The following is a 13,204-nucleotide window of genomic DNA, read 5'->3' as shown; positions in this document are numbered from 1 at the left end:
CTTTATATTTAGTGATTCTCTATATTTTCTTAACGTTTTATGGTCAAGAATAAAGCAATAAACATTATTGAACAAAAAAATTATATCTAGAGATAGATTTATATAATCAGTATATGTGTTGAATAAAAGTCTCTAATGTTTACAGAGATCAATAACCCTCTCTCGCCACTGCTGCTTGCTTAAAGTGAAACTTAAGTCAGAAAATTAAAGTGTTTCTAAACTTTTATTTCATCTCCAAATACGGAAAGGTTTCTTCACAGTAAGAACTGTAAAAATGTGGAATAGACTCCCTGCAGAGGTGGTTCTGGCCAGCTCAGTGGATTGCTTTAAGAAAGGCCTGGATTCTTTCCTAAGTGTACATAATATAACTGGATACTAACATTTATAAGTAAAGTTGATCCAGGGAAAATCCAATTGCCTCTCGGGGGGGGGATCAGGAAGGAATTTTTTCCCCTGCTTTAGCAAATTGGATCATGCTCTGCTGGGGTTTTTTGCCTTCCTCTGGATCAACTGTGGGTGTAGAATTGGGTATATGGGATTGTATGATATTATTAGTAGTATTATTTTTTATTTTTTTTTGTGGTTGAACTGGATGGACTTGTGTCTTTTTTTTTCAACCTGACTAACTATGTAACTATATCATGCTTGTTATGCTCACTGTGGAACCTAAGGGGTTTATCCTCTGCATTGTGTAAAAAGTCTGTTTGATCCTGTATGCACAGATCCTCCCTTCTTCAACTGACTCCAGAACATGTCAAGATAAAACAGGTCTTTTGGAGTCAGGCTGCACATGCTCAGTTTGGTGTGTATTGCTAGAGAGCATTTTTTTTTCTCTTGAGAGAGTGAATGTGATCAGCAGTGTCCAGACAGAGGGTCAGGGATCCTGCTAGGACAGCTCAGTGCAGTATGAAAACTCCTCCTACAAGCTTTATCAGGAACTGATAGAAGTCACAAGACTGCTATATACTGCTGATGAGAAAGGATATTTAGCAGTTTATATTTACTAAAATAATTGCATTTCCATGAACTGTGTATTGCGGGAGATCAGATATAGTGCATGCAGGGTTCTGGGTTTAGTAACCCTTTAAAGGCAACAATCATACTTACCTGCTCTGTGCTGTGGTTTCACACACAGCAGCCCAGATCCTCCTCTTCTCCTTAGCCGCTGCTCTACGTGTCCATTCAGACACGGAGCCACGGTTCGACCCTGCCCCCTCTGTCTCCACATTGGCTCACTGGCTGTGAGTGGCTGTTTCAGCCAATGAGGAGGAGAGTTCCGGGAAAGCCAAGGCTTTCTTGCACATCACTGGATCTAGATGGGGCTCAGGTAAGTATTAAGGGGGGCTAGAGTGGCTGCTGCACAGAGAAGTTTTTTTACCTTTTTATACATGAAGGTAAAAAACTTTCAGCCTTTGGAACCACTTTAAGTCCTGCTAGATCACTTTCAGCTGGCCCCCTTTTGGAGGTAACATTAAACATTAAAAATAAGTACCTGATCTGCACATGCTCAGTTGTTCTCTATTTGTCAGCACTGTGTTGAGAATCAGAGCCACTAGAGGCCAATCTGCTGCCAGCCTAAAGATTTACTGCTGCTCAGGGGCTTCAACAAAATGGCAGCCTCCAGCAAGAAGAAACAAGAACAATGCTGGAGATCATTTTTTAGTAGTCATTAATTTTGGTAGCATAATTTATTATTGTGGAATGTATATTCTTTGCTTAAGAACATTATTTTTTTTATCAAGTTGTTATGGATAAAGTTACACTTTAAAGTGGAACTTCACTCTCTCAATCAACATTGACTTGTTTAATCCTTATGCTGCTAGCATTAATAAATAGGAAGGTATATTGCGTTTACTTTTTTTTAGCTCTGGTTACATTAATGTCATGGCAAATCACATGCCAAATCGGTGGCAATGGCAGCGTCCGAATTGGTGCGATGCTGCACCGATTCCCAAAAGTCGTTTCTGTACTACTTTTGGCAATTTCGAGGTGTGATTTCCATTGACTTCCTGTGCAGAAACCCACACAGATGTCTCTGAAATCACCCCCGAAGTCGGGACTGACATGCGGAAATGAAATCGTGCGAGTTCAGCTGAACTCGCACGATTTCATTCCTGCATTCGGTGTGAACCAGGGCTTACCCAATTAAGCCCAGGGACATTTTGCAGCTAAAGGACCAGGCCCCTTTTTGCGATTCGGCACTGCGTCGCTTTAACTGAAAATTGCGCGGTTGTGCGACATAGCTCCCAAACAAGATTGGCGTCCTTTTTTTCCCCACAAATAGAGCTTTCTTTTCGTGGTATTTGATCACCTCTGCGGTTTTTATTTTTTGCTCTATAAACAAAAATAGAGCGACAATTTTGAAAAAAAAAATGCAATATTTTTTACTTTTTCCTATAATAAATATCCCCCCAAAAAAATATATAAAAAAAAAACTTTTTTTTCCCTCAGTTTAGGCCGATACGTATTCTTCTACATATTTTTGGTAAAAAAAATCGCAATAAGCGTTTGATTGGTTTGTGCAAAAGTTATAGCGTCTACAAAATAGGTGATAGTTTTATGGCATTTTTATTACTAATTTTTTTCTTTCACTAATAATGGCGGACACGTCGGACAATTTTGACACATTTTTGGGACCATTGGCATTAATACAGCGATCAGTGCGATTAAAAATGCATTGATTACTGTAAAAAATGTCAGTGGAAGTGAAGGGGTTAACACTAGGGGGCAGTGTAGCGGTTAAGTGTGACCTAATGTGTGTGTGTGTGTGTGTGTGTGTGTGTGGTTTTTATTTTACTGTAGGGGGCGTGGCTTGGCGTGTGACATCACTGATCGTCGTTCCCTATGACAGGGAACAGACGATCAGTGACAAGCTCACTAGGAAGCATGGGAAAAGGTTTGTTTCCACTTACCTCTGCCCGTTCTTCAGCTCTGTGACCCGATCGCAGGACACCGGTGGGTATCGGGTCCCGCGGCCACAGTCACGGAGCTTAGGACCGAGTCGCGAGTGCGACCCACGGCTGGGCTCTTAAAGGACAATGTACCTGTATGTGTTTGTGCACAGCCGTGACATTCTGCTGACGTATATCGGCGCAAGGCGGTCCTTAAGTGGTTAAATTTCTTTTCCTTTTTTTTCTTTTTTTTTCTAGTTACTTCCCAGAGGGGTTTTAAGAGGGATTTTCTTAGCTAAGCAAATAATGGCAGGAAGTAAATGCTACATGAATCATTTGCCCTAACTCCAGAAATGATAGGGGGTGTTTTTCAAAGTGATTTCTCAGAAAAATAAAGCATGGAGACGTGGATGGATGGGGAGTTTGCTTTTTAATATCTTTAAAAATTAATTAAATAGCGTTTTTGGTTTGTGGTGATCCAATGCCGTGTAGTTTTGTTTTAAAGTGAACCTGTGTTTTACCTATGCAGGCCAAATGAACAAACAAAAAATAAGAGGAAGAGGGTAAATTAGAGGGGAACTGAAGTTTTAAAAAGTTGCTACCAGGTTGGGGTTGTTGGATTTTATGTCACTTTTTCAATGATACTCTAGGTCAGTGGTCATCAACCCTGTCCTCAGGGCCCACTAACAGGCCAGGTTTGCAGGATAACTGAAATCCATCACAGGTGATATAATTTGCTGCTCAGTGATTGCCGTATTCTAGACTGCATCTCCCCAAAGTAATACCTAAAACCTGGCCTGTTAGTGGGCCCTGAGGACAGGGTTGATGACCACTGCTCTAGGTGATCACGTACAGGGGTTGTATCATTAGCGGTTTCCCAAAGGCCAAAGAAAGAATCCACCATGCCTAGAAGAGGAACAGGAGAATATGGTAGCCCATGGAGAACAATCTTTTATTTTTACACTTTAAAAAAAAAAAATGAGTACCTAAAGCCTTCTACCAAAAGTCACAAGTGCTGAATGCCAATGTAGTGGAGAACATTTGTACCAGGAGGCGGGCATAATAATGAGTTGTTGAAAGATTTTTTAAATTTTTTTTTATTCCGAGGTTTTAAATATAAAGAGCTACTATTGCTGACCTTCTAAAAGTGAGGGAAGCTGACTTTCTCTGGTATTCATACCTTGAGTGTGTCTGTGCCTTTATAAAAATAATGAAGCTATATACCTGTTGTCACATCGCCGATTGGGGCTCACATGACCCGCTGCCTCTCTCCTATCTCGCCCTGACAGCTGCAGCGGACGGGCCGAGGATCCCCCGCTTATGTCAGTCAGGAGGGGGGGAGGAGAGGCGGCCCTGCCCACTGCAGCTCTCAGGTCGAGAGAGGAGAGAGGCGGTGGGTCAAGTGAGCGCTGATCGGTGCTCTGAAACAGGTATAAATCTATATTTTTATACGGCACAGGGGCACATTACATTAACAGGAGGGGAGGGGGGCAGGCATGGACACAGAGCTGACAGGCAGGGAGGAGAGGGGGGATGACAGAGGCACATAAACTTACCACGGTGTCAGGGCTCAGCAGCCATGATAAACCATGGTCAGTTTACACATGGGAGGGCAGAACCAGGCAGGATCAGCCAGGTATTTCAGGTGATACAGGGGGCCAACTGATGCAGCAGAAGCACTGTGCTGGATAACATGCTTTAATGTAACAGGATCTTAATTTTTTTTTTTAGGTTAACGAGCACTTTAAGAACAAACCTACAGGACTTATCTTGTACAGTGCGTTGTATTCACCCCCTTGGCATTTTTCGTGTTTTGTTGTCTCGCAACCTGGAATAACATGGATTGTTTGAGCATTTGCATCATTTAATTTACAGAACATGCCCACAACTTTGAAGATGATGATTTTGTTTTTATTTATTTATTGTGACTTAAACAACAAATAGTGGAAAAATAATGGAAAAAGTCAATGTGCACAACTATTCACCCCCTCTAAAGACAATACTTTGTAGAGCCACCTTTTGCAGCTATCACAGCTCCTAGTTGCTTTGGATAAGTCTCTATGAGCTTGCCACATCATACCACTGGGATTTTTACCCATTCCTCCTTGCAAAACTGCTCCATCTCCTTCAAGTTGGATGGTTTGTGCTTGTGAACAGCAATCTTTAAGGCCCCTTTCACACTGGGGCGGTTTTCAGGCGCTACAGCACTAAAAATGGTGCCTGTATAGCGCCTGAAAAAACTAGCCCCTTTCACTCCAGTGTGAAAGTCCAAGGGCTTTCACACTGGAGCGGTGCGCTAGCAGGACGGCGAAAAGGTCCTGCTAGCCGCATCTTTTGGAGCGGTGAAAGGAGCGGTGTATTCACCGCTCCTACTCATTGAATTCAATGGGACAGCGCGGCTATACCTCCGGCAAAGCACCAGTGCAGCAGCACTTTGTGGGCGGTTTTAACCCTTTTTCAGCCACTAGCGGGGGTTAAAACCACCCCAGTAGCAGCTGCAGTAGATACTCCAGTCTCTGCTGTGGAACTCTGCAGCTCCTCCAGGGTTACCTTAGGTCTCTGTGCTGCCTCTCTGATTAATGCCCTCCTTATCCGGTCCATGAGTTTTGGTGTTCAGCCTTCTCTTGGCAGGTTTGATGTTGTGGCATGTTCTTTGCATTTGGTTATGATAGATTTGATGATGCTCCTAGGGATCATCAAAGAGTTGGATATTTTCTTATAACCTAGCCCTGACTTCTCAACAACATTGTCCCTTACTTGTTTGGAGAGTTCCTTGGTCTTCATGGCAGTGTTTGGTTAGTGGTGCCTCTTGCTTAGGTGTTGCAGCCTCTGGGGGCCTTTCAAAAAGGTGTGTATATGTAATGATAGATCACGTGAAACCTAGATTGCACACAGGTGGACATCATTTCACTAATTATGTGACTTCTGAGAGCCGGTTCACATTGGGATGACTTGTCAGGCGACTTAGCCGCCTGAAAAGTCGCGTCCCATTCTGTACAATGGAACCGTTCTAATAGGAGCGACTCCGACTTAGAAAACGGTTCCTCTACTACTTTGGTGGCGACATGAAGTGACTTGCATTGACTTCTATATAGAAGTTGTTTTGCAAGTCAAGGCTGCTGTCGTGTCCAGGTCGCCTGAGGCAGTCGTGCTGCCTCAGTGTGAACCGGCTCTGAAGGTAATTGGTTGCAACAGAGCTTTTTATGGGCTTCATAACAAAGTGGGTGAATACATACGCACATGCCAATTATCAGTCTTTTATATCTGAAATAGTTTTATGTATGTATTTTTCTAATTTTCCTTCACCAACTTAGACTATTGTGTTCTGATCCATCACATATAATTCAGATAAAAAAAAAACATTGAACTAAAGGCTGTAATGTAACAAAATAGATAAAAAGCCAAGGGGGTGAATACTTTTGCAAGGCACTGTATGTAACTTGGGGACTGCCTGTATATAGCATATTGAGTCGTAACCCTGGAGCTGTATAATTATTCCAGGCCTGTGCCTTCAAGTAATAAAGCCATTGGGTTTTTATGACAGCCAGGCAACAAACATTATTATATAAAGGTCAGCAGTCACAGCCCCTGCATTTCTCTTGACAGGTTTCCTTTGACATTACTAAGGCAGACCAGACAAGCTTCATTTTTATTTTTTATTTTTTTTATTTTTTTTCGTTCAACCAGGTTGATCAAAAAAATACCCCATTCCCTCATCCACACACTGGATGTGTATGGCAGAATCAATCCCACTGAGTTATTGTATTTCAACAGTGGGGAGGCTTCTCCGCCATCAGAATACACTGATCACTGCTGCCAGCTATAGGAAAAATGCAACAGGGAGACCCTACTGAACTGTATAAATTTTGACCCATGTGTGGCCGGCTTTAGTTATTTACACTGCAATGGCTTACAATCTGCATACACAGAATGTAGTTTGGATATGCAGTCGGTCCACGTCTACAGACTTGCAGTACATTCTTTGTCTTTGTTCCAAAAAAGTAACATTTAGTAAACTGCGAGGAATCCTTTTGTGATTTAATGATTTGTTATACAAATAAGTCTGCCTTGTGTGTATGTAGGTAATAATCAAATGCTTGCGTTTTTCTGTTTTCAGAATGAAATCCTTGGCATCATTTTATCAATTGTTGGAAGTTTCCTAATAAGTATATCTCTTAATCTGCAGGTAAGGAATATTGGCTAAATAGTCTTATCTGATTTTTGTATTGTTACCTGTAAGAATAAATTCTTCGCAGACAGTTTAGTGGCTATTCATTAATAGGACTTTTGCCAAGGCAGCTAATAAGTGCCTGGGAAATTGTAACATCGGGAACATGCTGTCCAGCTGTAATGTAAGAAGTCTGTTCCCACAAGGCTCTCCGGGACTTGACAGTAGGAGCTGGGACTGGATGGTGACATGGAAGAGGCATGGAGTACTTTGGGGCGTCATGAAGAGGCCTAGGCAAATGATGTCATACATCCCAGGAGTCTTCGGGAGGGGAGGAGGAGTTTTCTTTGCTAAGCACACCCTCCTGCCTGCATGCCTGAGATAAGGCCAGGAAGTAAATGCTACATGGATCATTTCCCCTAACTCAAGATGGCCATGGCCAGAAATGCTAGAGGGTGTTTTTCAAAGTGATTTCTCAGCAAAATAAAGTATGCAGACATTGATGGATGGGGGAGTATGCTTTGATTATTAGAAATTAATTAAATGGTGTTCTTGGTTTGTGGTGCTCCGATGCAGTGTAATTTTGCTTTAAAGTGAACCTGTGTTGTGCCTATACAGGCCAAAGGAACAAACCAGGTTGAGGTCGTTGTCACTTTTTCAATGTAACTTTGGTGATCGCCCACAGGAGTTACATCATCAGCGGTCACCCAAAAGCCAAAGAAAAGTCACCGTGCCTAGAAGAGGAACTGGAGAATATAGTGGCACATGGAGAATAATCCTTTTTTTATTTTTACACTTTAAAAAAAATATATATATATTGGTGCCTAAAGCCTTCTGCCGAAAGCCACCAGCACTGAATGGCAATGTAGTGTAGAACATTTGTACCAGGCAGGCACAACAATGAGTGGTAGAGACAGCAGATACTAGGGAGGCAACATAACTAGTGACACAGGAGAAAGAGGACTCGGAACTCCAGCTTAATCAACAGATATGAGAGCCCTTAGAAGGGCCGAGGCACCTAATCTAAGGAGCCATCTAGCGTTTTCCAGAGCACCACAGGGGTTGCTGCTAATGGCTTCCAGGTTGCAGCCCTCTCACTGCACCTGAAAAGGCAGCTTCAGAGAATAGAGCACTGATACCCTGGAGAAAGTCCTTGTCCATATAGGGGTGCTGAAATCGCAGAGGCAGGAGTGACAATGGTGTGTAGGAAGGCAGGGGGGTCAGGGACACCAAAAGATAGGGAAGAGAGTCTTTAGAAGCACTGGGTTCTCGGGTCACACAGGGACATTGGATGAAGGCTGGAGAGCACAGGGTCACAAAGGAACACTGAATTCAGGCATAGGGTTACTGGGGACACTGGATACAGACTGGGGTTTGTGGGGACACTGGGGAAACGCAGGATCTGAATTACAGGGGACACTGGGTCACTGGAGGGTACACAGGAGCTGAAGTACAGGAGACACAGAGGTTCAGCTGCTAGCATGTAAACAAGTTGCTCGAACACCAAGCAGCATACATGCTAGTTTTTAAAGGACATGGCTTGGTTCTGATTGGCATTGCAGCAGTGAGTCTAGTCTTGGGAGGGGCACTTCTATAAAATGTTTTTTTGGGGGCAATTTATATGGGAAATGGCTGGTATTGGCACTTCAATCATTACGGCACCATGGCTGTTATGGTGTCAGGATGATTGAAGCGCATTATTTCTATTAATACATTGTAATATAAAATTAAATGGTTCAACTCACCATAATGCAGAATCAATGGGAGCCCTGAGGGTGTCTTTCGCCATGTCGCCTGCCACCAAATGCGGATTGTCACTTGCCACGTCACTTGTCACCAAATGCGGATTGTTACTTGCTACGTCACCTGCCACACATTGCGGATTGTCACTTGCCACTTCACCTGCCACACTTTTCGGATTGCCACTTGCCACGTAGCCTGCCACACTTTGCGGATTGCCACTTGCCACGTAGCCTGCCACACATTGCGGATTGTCACTTGCCACGTCACCTGCCACACATTGCGGATTGTCACTTACCACACATTGCGGATTGCCACTTGCCACGTCACCTGCCACCAGATGCGGATTGCCACATAGCCTGCCACACATTGCGGATTGTCACTTGCCATGTCGCCTGCCACACATTGCGGATTGCCACGTCGCCTGCCACACATTGCGGATTGTCACTTGTCACGTCGCCTGCCACACATTGCGGATTGTCACTTGCCACGTCACCTGCCACACATTGCGAATTGCCACGTAGCCTGCCACACATTGCGGATTACCACTTGCCACGTAGCCTGACACACATTGCGGATTGTCACCTACTGTGTCACTTTTCTGCTAAGGTGTTCTTTTGTTGAGTCTAGAGTGAAGATAGGCAGCAGAGAGATGATGTAATCTCTCTGCTGCACACAGCTTCCCGCACAGTGAGGGCGGAACTGGAGGGATCCAGGGCAGTGAGAGATGATGTCATCTCCCTGCTCCCCTGCCCGCTGGCTTCCTGATTGGCCAGCAGCCCTCCTAAGCCGCCCAGCTGCCCCCCCCCACCCGTCCACTCAGCGCAGGTACCCGCGGAACCGGCCGCGCAGGTACCCGCGGAACCGGCCGCGCAGGTACCCGCGGAACCGGCCGCGCTGGTACCCGCTTGCCATATTCTCGGAGGGGGCAATTGCCCCGTTGCCCCCCCCCCCCCCCCCCCCCCCCCCCCGGATCCGCCGCTGACCTGCAAGCCACTGGCTGCATGCAGACACAGAGACCTGAAGCTGGATTGGGGACCAGATGACTGACACATAGAGGGTTGGTTACGAAAAATCCTTTCTGCACTTGGAAGTGCAGTCGCTCTCAATCTAAGGGGTAGATCTGAAATGAGGGGAAGCTCTGCTGATTTTATCATCCAATCATGTGCAAGCTAAAATGCTGTCTTTTTTGTTTTGTTTTTTCCTTGCATGCCCCCCTCGGATCTACAGCGACTGCACTTCCAAGTGAACTTTCAGTGCACTTTCAAGTGGATTTTCCTTTAGTAAATAACCCCCATAGGCTACTAACCTAGATAAGCTATTGTTCATGTTAAAGTAGATGTAAGTCCTAACTAACTGGATGCATGGTGTGCAATAAATAATTTTACATGTTTTTATAGCTAGAAAGGGAGGACCCCCCCACCATACCAACATCCAAATATATAACTAAGGATTGAGAAAACTCAAAAAATAGGTGGAATTATTGCTGCAGGTTTAAAAAAGATTGAAAACCACTTTTGAAATTCACTTGTTAAAACTTAAATTCAATCTTGGTGATCGAGTTTAGATCCTCCTTTAACCCCTAATGGATATTGGAGAGTACTTGGATGTTCTAGCATAGACCTACTACTCTCAGGCAAAGCTGTTCAGGGCCCTTATAGACTTGTATACTCGGACCTGATGGCATTAAAGGTTTACCTCAGTGGAAATGTGGAGCCTTTGTCTACTTTTAAAAATACCTGTGATGTAATAAATATCAGCAAGTATGCAAGCTATATGTGTTGTCATGCCCTAAAGGTGTCTACAGATCTCCAATAATCATCTGATTCTGCCAAGTTGGTAACAGTCAGAGTGTCTATGGACACCCTGTGACTTTAGAAGATTCCCATCTACTGATGCTGATTTGTAAAACCAGGATGAAGCAAAAGTGTCCAGATGCCCTGTATATGTGCATTGCAGTTGCGATACAATTTAGTAAAAGAGAAATCAGAAAATGTGTATTAGTTAGAAGGAGAAGAAGAAGAAGGATAGGTTTCTTTAAAGAGCAGGATTTTCAGGGATTATCTAAAGATGGATAGTTTAGGAGATGTTCGGACAGATTGGGGTAGGGAGTTCCAAAGGATGGTAAAAGCTCAGGAGAAGTCCTGGTGGCGAGCATGGGAGGGGGTGACAAGGGAGCTAGAGAGCAGGAAGTCTTGGGAGGATTGAAGAGAGCGGTTTGGATGAGATTTTGAAACCGGGTTAGTGATGTAGAATCGATGTAGAATCAGAATTGTGGATGGCTTTGTAAGTTGTTGTGTTATGTTGCAAAAGCCATTTTAGAACTGATTGGTCAGAAGCTGAAGATAAAGGTGATGGACTGGTCAAGCATGTCTCTAGACCTAAACCCTATTGAGAATCTGTGGGGCATTCTCAAACAGAAGGTGGAGGAACGCAAGGTCTCTAACATCCACCAGCCCCGTGATGTCGTAATGGAGGAGTGGAAGAGCACTCTAGTCGCAACATGTGAACTCCATGCCCAAGAGGGTTAAGGCAGTGCTGCAAAATAATGGTGGCCACACAAAATATTGACACTTTGGGCCCAATTTGGACATTTTCACTTGTACTCACTTTTTTGTTGCCTAACGGTTTACACATTAATGGCTGTGTGTTGCGTTATTTTGAGGGGACAGAACATTTAACCTGTAATACAAGCTGGACACTCACTACTTTACATTGTAGCAAAGTGTAATTTCTTCAGTGTTGTCACATGAAAGAGTATATAGAGATGTAATAAAATATTTACAAAAATGTGAGAGGTGTACTCCCTTTTATGAGATACTGTACAATTAAAACTTATGTATGAGGATTTTTTTTTAGCACTGAGTTAGTTGTCTGCCAACCCTAGCACTGAGGTAGTTGTCTGCCAACCCTAGCACTGAGGTAGTTGTCTGCCAACCCTAGCTCTGAGTTAGTTGCCTGCCAACCCTAGCTCTGAGTTAGTTGCCTGCCAACCCTAGCACTGAGGTAGTTGCCTGCCAACCCTAGCACTGAGGTAGTTGCCTGCCAACCCTAGCACTGAGTAGGTGTCTGCCAATCCTAGCACTGAGTAGGTGTCTGCCAATCCTAGCACTGAGTAGGTGTCTGCCAACCCTAGCACTGAGTAGGTGTCTGATTCCCCAGCATCTGCTGTGATAAGTATCCTGTTTCTAAGCTATTCCTAATTGGTCTATATTGTCAGTGATCAAATATTGATTGGTCAGTGTGGTGTGCTGTCATACAGATAATGGATCAGGTCTCTTGTTGCTTGTGTTTCTGTAACAGCTAAAGCATTATTTTTGCCTAGACTTGTTATTCTTTATTTTTGAACAGAACCTCTAAAATCGTATTATTCATTAGTGCTGACCTGAGGACAATACCCGAAAGCAAGGTTAATGAACCTTTTCATGAAGGGGCAAGTGTTTTATGAGCTGAAATCTCCTGCAAGGGGTTAAATCAAATAAATTCTTTGCATTTTTTCCAATGCTGGTGTTGTACCAACTTTTGCCGGGATTTTATATAATCTAATGGCATTTTATAATCTTAGCGGCATCTAATAATTTTGAGGGATTTTTTTATTTATTTTTTAATCTATAAAAAACAAAGATACTCTGTTAGTATCCAGGATAACTAACCCTTTGCTCTAACCTAATGAATAATTCTAGTTCTATGATTCTGAGACATTTTTCATGTTTTGGTTATAAGAATATGGTGAGTATAAGGGCTGTAGATAAAAAAATAAATAAAAAATTGGTGGATTACCGTCAAAAGCATTTGCCTAGCCTTCATTAATTCTGGTTTAATACAATGATTTCCTATGATCATCAGGTCCCTTTAGTGGTCATAATATATACTTGTGACATTCGTCTAACAATTTTAATTTTTCTTATACATGGACACCTTGGTGTTAAAATATTTATTTAAAAAGAAAAAACTGCTAGAGATTGAAAAAACCCAAGGGGAAGGGAGGGTCACAGAGTGTGGAAGGTTCAGAACCTCTTTTTTTTTTTTTTTTTTTTTTTTTTTAAATGTCTGTGTGCATTAAAGTGTAATTTCACTCTAGAGTAATTGCAGTACACTAATTGGCCATAAACTACATGCACTTTCAGAAATGTATTCTACCATATTTGGTTTCTGACCATGCTTCAATTTTTCTGCAATCAATGCTTGAAACTGCACGCCGTTATCAGCAACATCATACAACTCATGGTGTCGCTCAGCCCCTCCCTCACACTACATCCTGTGATTGACAAGATAAAAGCTAAGTGGAAGCATGACAATCACAATAGTCACAACATTTTTCTAGTCAAATATACACTAACCCGCTGGGTTGAACGGAAAAAAAAATGAGCGCCCAGATTGGAGCTTCTGTACTAACAATCTGATG

The 13,204-nt window shown here is 43.1% G+C and overlaps 1 protein-coding gene across 2 annotated transcripts in view; it reads left to right on the top strand.

Annotated features, from left to right (window-relative positions):
• Positions 1-13,204, top strand: part of NIPAL2 (NIPA like domain containing 2) — a 197,190-nt gene that overhangs the window by 26,926 nt on the left and 157,060 nt on the right. For both annotated transcript variants that reach the window (XM_077493087.1, XM_077493086.1), the window contains exon 2: positions 7,009-7,077. In XM_077493087.1, coding sequence (XP_077349213.1) covers positions 7,009-7,077 — 69 coding nt within the window. The remainder of the gene's footprint in view (positions 1-7,008; positions 7,078-13,204) is intronic.

This window comes from Lithobates pipiens, unplaced genomic scaffold (assembly GCF_037356315.1).
Source record: "Lithobates pipiens isolate NorthernLeopardFrog02 unplaced genomic scaffold, aLitPip1_a1.2 Scaffold_19, whole genome shotgun sequence".
In the NCBI taxonomy this organism is placed as follows: domain Eukaryota; kingdom Metazoa; phylum Chordata; class Amphibia; order Anura; family Ranidae; genus Lithobates; species Lithobates pipiens.
The sequence above is the reverse complement of the archived record's forward strand: the minus strand, read 5'-3'. Positions and strand labels throughout refer to the sequence as shown.